Raw genomic sequence first — 12654 nt, 5'->3', positions numbered from 1 at the left:
AGAAGAATGAATAAGAACCGAGAGGTACTGACCACCATCAAATCTCGAAAGTTACAGTTCTTCGGACATATTATGCGAAATGAATCCAGATATGCTCTCCTTCAAGCCATCCTGCAAGGAAAAATATTTGGAAAACGAGGTCCAGGAAGAAAAAGAACATCCTGGTTAAAGAACCTCAGAATCTGGTTCAATACAACATCTGTGCATCTTTTCCGGGCTGCTGCAGATAAGATAAAGATTGCCATGATGATCGCCAACATTCGTAACGGATAGGCACATCAAGAAAAAGAAGAAGGATGAGGCTCTATTTTTTTAATTTTTGCTTGCGACGCGAAATCTTGCCATTTAAAAAAACCTGTATACTGCATTGTTTTTATTATAACCTTTTTTGAATTTGCATTTCCAATAGCTGTGGAAGCTCATTGGCGGACATGAAGGTGTGTCCTGCTTCGATATACTAAATACAAATATCTTGAGCAGATATAGCGTCAGAATTTACAATATATAGAAGGAAATATAAAAAACTCCAATTTTTATTTTGACCTGAGCAGTTATCAACCCTAAGGACAAAATGCTGGACAAAGCTCTAATGTAAAAAGAAAGCATTATATGAGCTAATTATTTCTTCTTTTCCCCGTCCAGTTATACCGTCATACTATAGGCATGCAAAAGTTTTTTGTTTTTTTCCTTTACCCAGGGGTACAAAGCTTTCATTGAATGTCGATAATCTTTGGGTAAATATTGCTTTCCTAAACATATCGATTCTTGTAACATTATGACTTTTTGTAAGTCAACATAGACTTTAAGGGTCGTTAATGTATCTGGTTCATTTGTATTTAAACGGTATATTTGTCCTCATTCTCTGGCATGTTGAATGTGTTCTTTCCAGCTATCGTCTTCACTACATGCTGGATTCAAGTTCTCATAATTATGCTCTTTATTGTGTAGTTGGAATGCTTTACACAGTTCGCACTCTTCATGGCCCAGATTCGTGAAAGATGTGTTTTTATTTTTAAGATGCTTTCGATAAACCTTATACGAGCATTGATTATGAGGGTAGGTTGCTAAATAATCCTTGTGCATGACCTGTATGGTTAAATCACTAGAAAGGTATCTACGAAACAGGGCGTATTCACGCCTGTAATGGGATATACTGGGATTAAAATTTTCTATATGCGTATCAAGGCTTAGAGTAAATATTTTACTTTTACAAACCGCCTTCACACGTCCACCTTTTTTAGAGCAGATATGAGTAGACGATTGAAACACATTTTGTCTGACAAATGCTTTCGCTAATCGCGCCAATTACGTAGCAAAAACACCGCGATTGTGTATTGCTTAGAATAAACACAGTAACTGCAGGCTCTTTTAAGTATATGCGGGGTTTGACCTAAGTAATGTTGTAGTTGCGGGGTTCTTCCATAGTTCCACGCATGTTTTCGTAGATGCTAGGTTTAGTATTTCTTTCAGAATATATATTTGGGATTGTAAATACTATACTTTTCTTAAATAATCATGTAATATAAACTCTTTAGATCTAATTTTCGCGCCCAAATAAATTTTTATAATTTTTGCATATGCGGTGTTTTTCCTAAGGACGGCAGAATACTACTGGCAACGAAAAAAGAATAAAACATTAATTTAAATATTTCTTAACTTCGCAAATAAATTCAATGATGATTTATTTTGAAATACCCCTGATAAAAACAACAATAAAATACCTTAAAATACAGCAAAAAAAAATTAAAGTTAAACAATATATAACACAAAACAAACAATAACATAACCTTAAAACATGAACATTAAGAGTAAATATCTTATTAATTTGATATTCTTACCTCACAAATCAAAAGTTGATTGAGGCAACAGCGCGTTGTGCGAAATAAAAGTGTTAAACATTTTTACCAGTGTTTATTCCGATTTTTGAGGTAATAGTGAGAAATAAAATCCAAACTATACGTGAAAAATTGTATGAGGACATAAACTCTCTGCAGTGCAAAGAAAATTGGCAAAAAGTGACCTGTAAGTAAGTTTTAAAACATTTTATAGTATTCAAAACAAAACGACATTTAGAAATTCCAGTTCTTTTAATAACAGATAAGAAGACAAGTCTTGATCAAATTGAATGCGACGTTGCCGGTTATCCAAAAAGTTTCAAAAATCCAAGAAAGGAAATCCGCTAATTAATAATATTAACTAAATAAACAAAATTTAGAAGAAATAAAATATTTAATAAATTTAAATTTCATACTCAATTATTGCTTGAGAAGTTCTAGAGCTTCTGACGGGTTGACCGGAGAACTAGAACTTACCGCTTGCTATAATATAGAGTAAAAAATACATAAAAAAGAAATAAAAATGGATAGCGATGATGACTACACCTCAGAAGACAATAAAAAAAGAAGTCGAAAGGAAGATGATGAAGATATTTTCAACAAGAGCAAGAAACTTACCAGAACACCAACCAAACAACAGAAAGATGAAAACAAAATAGATCAGCTTTTAAAAATGATGCAAAATTTAACAGATCAAACAAAACATCTAACAACGGAGGTAAAAGGAATAAAAGAAGAACAACGAGAATATAGAAATGACCTCAGAGAATTAAAAAAAGAAATAAATGAATTCAAACAAAGTAACCAACAACTAAAAAAGGAAAATGATGAAATGAAGCAGGAACTAAAGATAGTGAAAATGAAGGTAGAACAGCTCGAGAAAGAGAGAAAGGCTAACAATGTTATTGTCCAGGGTCTACCGATGGATACAAATAACCCAAATGTAGTCAACGAGATTATGGCAAATTTCGTGGAAAAAGAATTAGGCATTAAAGTAGAAATAGAAGATGCTTATAAAATAGGCGACAAAACATGTCTTGTAAAACTAAAAAACAGAAATGAAAAAATTAAAATCATGAAGAACAAAAACAAACTAAGGGCATCAAAGCCAGAAATATACATCAATAACGATCTAACGCAAGAAGAGATGAAGATCCAACAAGAAATACGGAAAATTGCAAAATTTCAACAAGAAAAAGGTATGAACACCAGAGTAGGTTATCAAAAATTAAATATTGACGGGGCTATATGGAAATGGAACAAAGAGAAGAATGAAAGAAGAAAAAACCGATAAAACAACAAATATCGTACACACAACAAAAAACGGAAACGAAAATGACAAAGGAAAAGGACATGAATAGATTAGATAAGATAAAACAGACGAGCAGGAAAAAATATAATAGAAAAATGAAAAAACGCGATGAACTAAAAATAAGTACGTGGAACATCAGAACAATGCTTGAACCAGGAAAAATGCAGGAGATTGTCTCAGAACTAGAAAGATACCAAATTGATATTGCAGTGATTCAAGAAATTAGATGGGCAGGTCAAGGAGAAATAAATAAAAAAAACTACACACTACAGTATTCGGGACATGGAAAACAAGGTCAATATGGAGTTGCTTTCATAATTATGGGAAAAATAAAAAATAACATTATGCAATTTAAACCAATAAATGAACGTATGGCTTACCTGAGAATTAACGCCAAACCATTTAATATATCAATCATAAACGTATATGCTCCAACTGAAAGTGCTGCTGCGGAGGAAAAAGACAAAATGTATGAGGAACTTGAACGAGAAATGGAGAATTTACCTAGAGAAGACACAATACTGGTAATGGGAGATTTTAACGCCCAAGTAGGTAAGGAAGACTACATTAACCAAGTAGCAGGTAAACACACATTACACGAAAAAACAAATGACAATGGTCAAAGATTATGTAACCTAGCAGCTAGTACCAATATGATTATCATTAGTACAAATTTCGAACATCCTAAATACCATAAAGTAACATGGATTTCCCCAGACCAAAAAACATGGTCCCAAATAGACCATATTCTGATTACAAGAAGGAAACAAACATCGGTTACGGACGTGAGAACTTACAGAGGTGCGCATGCAGACACAGATCATTTTATGGTGACTGCAAAGGTAAAACAAAAAGTCAAAAGAACTCTAAAAAACACGACAATGAAAGACAAATGGTACGTAGAAAAACTGAATGCTCCAGACATAAGGATTAAGTATGCTGATGACATGAACAAAAAACTAAAGGAACAGTGTAAATATACAAAGGATATAGAAACAGAATGGAGAAATTTAAAAAAATGTATAAATGAAACAGCGGATGTACACATAGGAATAAAAAGAAACAAAAAAAAACAAGAATGGTATAATGAAGAATGCCATAACATGCTAAAAAAGAAGATAGAAATTAGACAAATGTGGATAAGAACAAATAGACAGGATTATAGGGAAGAATACAATAGAATAAGGAATGAATGTAAGAAAAAAATAAGGAAAATTAAACGCGCCTGGTTAGATGATAAGATAAAAGAAATAGAAAAAGAAAGTAAGAACAGAAACACAAAAGCATTTTATAAGAAAATTAGCGAGCAAAACAAAACTTTTAAAGGAAAGATAAAAGGCATAAAAGATAAAAATGGAAAAGTATCAGAAAATGATGAAGAGTATAAAGAAATTTGGACTCACTATTTTAAAGAATTATTAACAGAGCAAGAAGATCAAGACCTAAATGAAAACGTAGAAGAAGAGACAATGATGTTAGGAAACCAGCTAGAAAGACCAACAAAAGAGGAAGTTGAGGAAATTATAAATAGCAGCCGTAATGGTAAATCTTCAGGATCAGACGGGATCAACATGGAACTTATAAAATATGGTGGTGAAGAATTAAAAGAAAAACTGTACAATTTAATAAAAGACATATGGGACGAAGAAAAAATGCCGGAAGAATGGAACAAAGGACAAATTATCACGATTCATAAAAAAGGAGACCAACAAATGTGTAATAACTACAGAGGACTGACGCTATTAAACACAGCATATAAAATTATGTCGACCTTAATACATCGAAGACTGACCAACGCTATGACGAATATCATAGGACACTATCAATGCGGATTTATTAAGGGAAAGTCTACAACAGATGCCATACATACAGTTAAACAAATTATGGAAAAAGCTCATGGATATAAAATAGAAATTGAACTGCTTTTTATAGATTTTCAGCAAGCATTTGATACAATAAAAAGATCAAAATTAATGGTAGCTCTGAAAGAAATGGGAATACAAAACAAATTAAGACGATTAATAAAAATGACAATGAGTAGAACTGTAGTGAGTATAAAAACTCAAGTAGGAGACACAGAAGAATTTGTCATAAATAAAGGGGTTAGACAAGGAGATTCGTTATCAGCAACCCTGTTTAATCTTGCCCTGGAATACATCGTCAGGAAAATAAACAAAGGTACCCTTAGAACTAGAGAAGGACAAATAATAGCATACGCTGACGATATTGTGCTAATAACAAAAAATAGAAAAACAATGGAAAAAATGTTAAATGAAATGGTAACAGAAGGAAAAGTAATGGAATTAAAAATAAACCAAGAAAAAACAAAAATAATGAGATTTGATAAAAACTTCGAAAACAAAAAGGTTAGACTAGGCGAATACATTTTTGAAGAAGTCGAAAAATTTAAGTACTTGGGAATATTAATAACAAACAATGGAGAAAGAGAAACAGAAATCAAAGAAAGGATTATTACAGCAAATAAGACCTTCCATGCAAATAAGAAATTACTAAAAAATAAACTATTGAGTAAGAAATCGAAAATGAAGGTATACAAAACAATAATTCGACCGACGATGATGTATGCAGCCGAAACCCTCAGCATGACAAAAAAACAAGAGGAAAACCTTAGAATACAAGAAAGAAAAATACTAAGAGCAATACTGGGACCAATAAAAATAAATGAAAATGAATTTAGACAAAGAACGAACCTTGAGCTACTGGAAGAAATTAAGGAAGATATAGTGTGTAAAATAAAACAACAAAGAGCAAAATGGCTAGGACACGTATGGAGATCAGGATCAACTACGACGATATTCTCAATATTGGAATGGACACCAGCTGGCAAAAGAAGACGTGGAAGACCAAGATCTACATGGTTACAAGAAGTTGTAAATGATCTCAACAAGGCGGGCATACGACAGTGGAAAGGAAAAACCAGAGATAGGACACAATGGAGAAAAATAACTGAGAAAATTAAATAAGGAACATGAGGACTGATCTACCTCAAAACATAGATCTAGAGAGCGTAAGCGGCGTAACCCCTAAAGGGGTGTTTAGCCACATATATATATACCTCACAAATTCACGAACCACAAATATGTAATACCAATCGCACAAAATGAATGTTCATAATCAAAATTCCTTGTTTACTCTTTATTAAACAATTAAAAAAATCAATATTTCCAACTTCCTACGGAACAAATACACACAAAATAGAAATGTTTGAAAAGGTTTTCTAAGCCCCACCCATTGTGACGTCAGACTTAGGTAGACTATTAGAAATTTCACTGTCATTATTCTATCTACTTCATCTATTCTATCACTCGTTCTTGCAACTTCTACTCATAGACGTATGTATTAACATAGACCGAGCAGTCTGTAAAGCTAAGTGACGACATCGTCTTTGTTTCCGTTGTTATTTGTCTCTATCTTACATCAAATAAGTATAGCATCATCTCTTTTTGGTCGAGATAAAGAGAGAGTGAGTGGTGAGTTTCATTGCGATAGAGAAAGAGAGACGAATTGAACAACCGCAAAATATGTTGTCGCCACTGCTACTTGCTGGCATGCTCAATCTATGTTAATATATTATGCTTCTAGTACGGTTTCTTTCATTTCTCTATCACAAATATCAACTGCATTCCTAGTGTTACTTTTCCCTACATACCACAATTTTTATCATTCACCTAGTTCTGTCGACGTTTGTCCGTTCCACGGTGTTTAGTGTTCGTTATTATCCGACAACAATAAATTATTTTGCTATAACTCTGTCTACCAAAATTATATTTCAAAATTCATTTGATATGAAAAAATTATCAAATTACCAAAAATAGCTATCTTACCATCGTGATTATGCCAGGCAGCTCCATTGATTATTCCTCCGTCAAAATGAAGACTGGACGAAGGACAAGTTAATCCTTTATGCATTATCGGATGGTTATTTGAGTATGTTTTGGCGAGAAATTGAAATACATCATCGTCCGGAGTTGGATTTACGAACCGTGTTTCGTCTGCAACAAAAAAATCGAATTAAAAGACTCTCAGGTTTAAAATGGACAATATCCAACAATAAACGTGCATTAGTTTATTAAAATATCATTCGTACAAATAAAAAAACTTACTTTTGTTGCAATACGGATAAATCGCCACAACGAAACTGCCGAAGAAACTTCCCGACAGAATAAATTTGACATCTTCCATCCATTTCATTACGGCCAACGTTTCTGTTGCGTGTTCCAAAACTTCGTTGGTGTGAAAGTAGTCAGGGAAGTTGCTACTGATGATTATTTCATCGTCTGAAACTCCGACACCGGGACAGGACGAACAACCGTAACAGAAAAACTTATTTGCTACTGCAAAACCGTCAGGATTGAGGCTGGGAAGAATGTGGATTTTTGTGTTGTTTAGGAGCCAGGTCACCATCTCGTTATCTTCGTATTCTTCAATCAAATACTGAAAAATCATAAACACTCAAAATTATCAACAATTCTCTACAAAAGACTCAAACTGTGAATTGAAACATAAAATAAAAAGTTTTTTTTCGGATAGATGCAATTTTTGTATAGCAGACAAGTAGATTTTTCGAAGTCAACTCCTTTTCTATGTTTAACATAGCAAGTGAATTTAATCTGTTCTGCGGCATTGTATTTCTCAGTAAAGATTTAATCCTTTTCAATGTAGAAAAACAACGTTCACTTTTGATACTGGTCATTCGAATTGTATAGATTAATTTTATTAACATGGCAGTTTCGCCAAAACATTAGGTCAGGTTTCTTTCCAAAAAAAGTTGTAAGATTACCAACGCACTTCTCGCATAATGAAAATCTTTACTACCATAAATAACACACAGTTCACTTTTAAGTTTTTCTGTCTGAAAAAAGTTATAGATTCGCGAAACGGTATCAAAATCATCGGTACGAAAGTATTTTTCATATTCGTTGAATTTTTTAGAAAAAAAGTTTTGAAGCAAAGAGATGTTCTGTAAGATGAAACCTATCTTTAGTCTGATTAATCAGGAAATCACATACTTCTTTTGTTTGTGCAGAATATGATACTAACTGATGGCACTTTTTTGGTGGTGAAGGTGGACGATCTAAGTTACAAATATTTGAAATGGCTTTGTCAAAACTGTTTAAAAATTAGTTCATTTTAACGGCATCCAAAGACCAAGATTAAAATTCTTTTAAAATAATTTCACAGTGGGGTATTATTTGAACGAAAAATGTAAGCCAATAAATGAAACTTGCATTATTTAAATATCCAAGAAACGCCTCTTTTTGATTTATTGTGCTAAAATCATTCCCGCTGCTCTCTCATATACTCTCTAGACAATTTTCGCGAAATTAGTAAAAAAAAGTTGGCTACATTTGCATGAACACAAACACTTTTCTACAATATTAAATTAAATGGATGTGCAGAGCAATGTATATAAAATGCGTAAGAAAAATCTTTTCTGATAATACTTCAAACGCCACCTTCCCTTCCTGACATCAGAGCCACTCCATCATTGGTTTGCAATATATTACAAATATTAAACAGTTTCAACTCTTTTCTAATTTATGTCACTGGCACTGGCACTATGTGAAACAGGTTCTAAAAATTTCCCTTTTAGCCATTCCGCTCATATCTTAAAATAATAACAAGTTGCTGATGAGTTGAAACATCAGTAGTTTTATCACATTGAATGGATACAAACCGTGTCTCTGAAATTTCTTTGTTAATCTCTTCCTGTCAAACAGTTACAATAGCATCTAATATGTCATTTTGAACTGATTTTGACGTACCTTTAAAAATATTATTCCCTGCAAATGTTGTTTCATAGCCGTATCGATTTCTGATACAAAATCAATGGGGCCCCTGTATATTCCTGGATTTAAACTTTCTAATGACTCGTTATGACTCCGCAAAGCTATTTCGAATACACCACAAAATTTTACACAATCGATAAGTCGGGACCAAATGTAATGATTTTCTTTAACTTGGTCGAAGTCTTTTATTGATTTTCGATAGCCAGAATCTAATAATTGGCGAACATCAATATTGCCAATATCCAAGAGTGGCAATTCATTTTTAAATAAATTTGGGAAGAGTCGTGTTTTTTAATTTTTATTGATAAGTGAGATAAACCCCGAAAGCCCGTTTTTGTCCACGCTGAAGAAATAGTTTCATTCTTTGAAAACACTAAACATGGCAAACAAATCAAATAATGTAGATGTTCTAGTTTATCACATCCGAATAACCACGCCCCGGTATCTTTGGCAATGCAAAAATCCTCACTCTGTTTTAAATAGGCGAATCATCGCTGGTCCTACTATTTTACTACTTTCTAACGGACATCTCTTTCTCACTACAGGGTTACTGTCTACTGTATGGCACTGTATAGTACACTTGAGGATGATTTTCATGTAGGATTTTAATTTTTGCACCTGTACGATTGATAAGATCTGGACACCACTACAGTGGTGTCCAGAAGTGAATATATAAAATAAATAGTGAAAATGACTACGATTTATGAGCTCACAGTTACGAATTTAAGAAGACATCTCGAGGATAGAGAATTAACTTCTACCGAAAAAAAAAGGCTGAATTAGTCCTTCTCTGAAAAGCAAAGTTTCTGCTAACATCTCTTTGGAAATCTCTAAAGTCACTTCTGAGATGTCTGCCCTCGACGATAGAATATCGTCGATAAAAGACCAAGCTGCTGCTGATATGTTGGCCTTCGAAGAAAAGATATGGAAAGAGATGGAAAGGAAGATAGAGGAAATAGGAACAGCAGAGAGAGGAAACAATCCAATTACAGTAGAGATCAAAGAAGAAGAGACGAAATGAAAAGTTAGAAACACGGCCGAAATTTGAAAGAAGTGGAGGTTCTGTTCATGTTAAAGTCCCAACTTTCGACGGAAAATCATCATGGAACAACTACATGAAACAGTTCGAATCAGCCGCAAGAGCGAATGGATGGTCTAAAAAAAAGAAAAGGCTGTAAACCTGACTATCGCTCTTCGAGGAGATGCCTTAGATGTGCTTCAGACCATAGCCGTAGAGGAGACGGATGATTTCGAACAACTGAAGAAGATGTTAAATATGCGATATGGCCACGAACATGGGGAGTATGTATATCAGTCGCAGCTTAAAAATCGAAGACAGAAGAAAGATGAGGTTCTTCAAAGATATGAGGCAGATATTGCCAGATTAGTACGATATGCTATCTAACAGCTCCCGAAGACATGATGGAAAAATTAGCCGTTCAAACATTTATTGATGGTCTTCGTGATCATGAAATGCAGAGAACACTGCGATTAGCTCGTCACAAGACAGTAAGACTGTAGTGCAAATAAATATGATTAATAAATAAAATTATATTTTAATGATACTATGATATTTATGAGATTTAAAAAAAAATATATTTTAATGATGCTATAATATTTATGAGATTTAAAAAAAAACTGTATTTTCATAAAATTTTATTGCATAAGTAAACCAATGGAGAAACGAGCCCCTATCTGGGTGATTTGTATCTGGCTATTTTTTTAAATGCGTCTTTAACTTCAAGAATCGTTGGTGGTTTCTCTTTCTTCTGGTCTGTTCTGCTCACCTCATATTTTCATTTTCCAGCTTTTTTTCTTCTTCGTCTATATTAAGTACATAGTTAAAGTATTTCACCCATCGATTCAATGCATCTTTACTTGTTCTTAATAGGTCACATCTGTATTGGTTTGTATTGCCATGAATATTTTTTTCTGTTAATGTTAACTGTCTTATAGATTGCTCTGAATTATATTGTTCAACTGTGGACTAGAGACTCAATCTGTTTGTATACGTAGATAGCACATGATACAAATGTCCTACTAAGGACCAGAGAGAAAATATGTAATAGAGCCTCAAAATAATTGTCTGACTGCGGACTTAAGAATGAATGTTACTTCAACGAATAGGGAATTTATAGGAGTTTATCGGAAATTTATAGGAACAAGGGGAGAATCAACGATCTTTTTTATGGATTTCTAGTTTGTAAATTTAAAGCAATAAAATGTTTTTAATCATCAACTATTAAGAATACTTATAGCAAAAATAGAACGATAAAAAATAAAGGTGTGTGATTTACATATACAACTCTGGAAAAATACCAACAGAATGGCTAAAATCCATTTAGAGTTTATTGCACTTCCAAAAAAAGCAGGAGCCAAAAAAATGCGAAGATTACCGTACTATAAGCCTCATGAGTCATCTCCTAACATTATTCCTAAAGATAATTCATAAGAGAATCTACAAGCTGTGTGAAAGTCAAATTTCCCCTAACCAGTTCGGGTTCACAAATGCTGTTGGTACTAGAGAGGCTTTGTTCTCAGTACAAAGTCTTATTCCAGAGAAACAGAGACGTCAACTGCGACATATACGCATGTCTGGTTAAATACTAAAAGAAACGGGAATTAACAACCAAGATCTAAAAATAATTAGAAGTCTCTACTTCAGCAGGAATCAGACAGCAAACCTGAGTTGAAGGTGAACACACTGACTATGTGAAAATCATACGTGGAGTGAGCCAAGGCTGTATTTTATCTCCTCTAATCTTCAATCTGTACTCTGAAAGAATATTTATCGAAGCTTTGCACGAAACTGAAAAAGGTATTCTACTAAATGGTTGCCGGCTAAACAACATCAGATATGCAGATGACACCATAGTATTTGCGGACAACTTAGAAGACCTACAAGTTCTTATGAACAAAATCACGTATTACAGTCAACAATATGGACTCAATATAAACGTTAAGAAGACAAAGCTTATGATAATTAGCAAGAAAAGAATAACAGAAGGTCAACTCTACGTCAACCAATCCCCTGTAGAAAGAGTGACGCACTACAACTACCTCGGCACCATAATAAATGAAGAATGGACCAACAACCAGGAGATTAGAGCACGCATCGGAAAAGCTAGAACTTCTTCAAGAGTCACAACCTCTCTCTTAATACAAAAGTAAGAATGCTGCGATGCTACGTCTTCTCTGTCCTTTTTTATGGTGTTGAATCGTGGACCTTGAACGAAGATATGTGCAGAAAACTGGAAGCATTTGAGATGTGGCTATATCGGAGAATGCTTAAGATCCTGTGGACTGACCGAGTCACAAATGAGGAGGTCCTCAGAAGAATGAATAAGAATCGAGAAGTACTAACCACCATCAAATCTCGAAAGTTGCAGTTCTTCGGACATATTATGCGAAATGAATCCAGATATACTCTCCTTCAAGCCATCCTGCAAGGAAAAATATTTGGAAAACGAGGTCCAGGAAGAAGAAAAACATCTTGGTTAAAGAACCTCAGAATCTGGTTCAATATAACATCTGTGCAGCTTTTCCGCGATGCTGCAGATAAGATAAAGATTGCCGTGATGATCGCCAACATTCGTAACGGATAGGCACATCAAGAAGAAGAAGTGATTTACAGCCTACAGTTTCATAAGCTCAAAAGAAATTAAATGTTTTACGACCGGCTATTAAAACCTTTTAT

The 12654-nt window shown here is 33.8% G+C and overlaps 1 protein-coding gene across 1 annotated transcript in view; it reads right to left on the bottom strand.

Moving 5' to 3' along the window:
* Positions 1-12654, bottom strand: part of LOC140445239 (carboxypeptidase M-like) — a 59756-nt gene that overhangs the window by 23437 nt on the left and 23665 nt on the right. Inside the window, exons 3-4 of the mRNA XM_072537139.1 lie at positions 7272-7602; positions 6993-7160 (exon numbers count right to left, since the gene is read on the bottom strand). Coding sequence (XP_072393240.1) covers positions 6993-7160; positions 7272-7602 — 499 coding nt within the window. The remainder of the gene's footprint in view (positions 1-6992; positions 7161-7271; positions 7603-12654) is intronic.

Source organism: Diabrotica undecimpunctata, chromosome 7 (assembly GCF_040954645.1).
Source record: "Diabrotica undecimpunctata isolate CICGRU chromosome 7, icDiaUnde3, whole genome shotgun sequence".
NCBI classification, from domain to species: Eukaryota; Metazoa; Arthropoda; class Insecta; order Coleoptera; family Chrysomelidae; genus Diabrotica; species Diabrotica undecimpunctata.
Note: the sequence above shows the minus strand (reverse complement) of the source record. Positions and strands in the feature narration are given on the sequence as shown.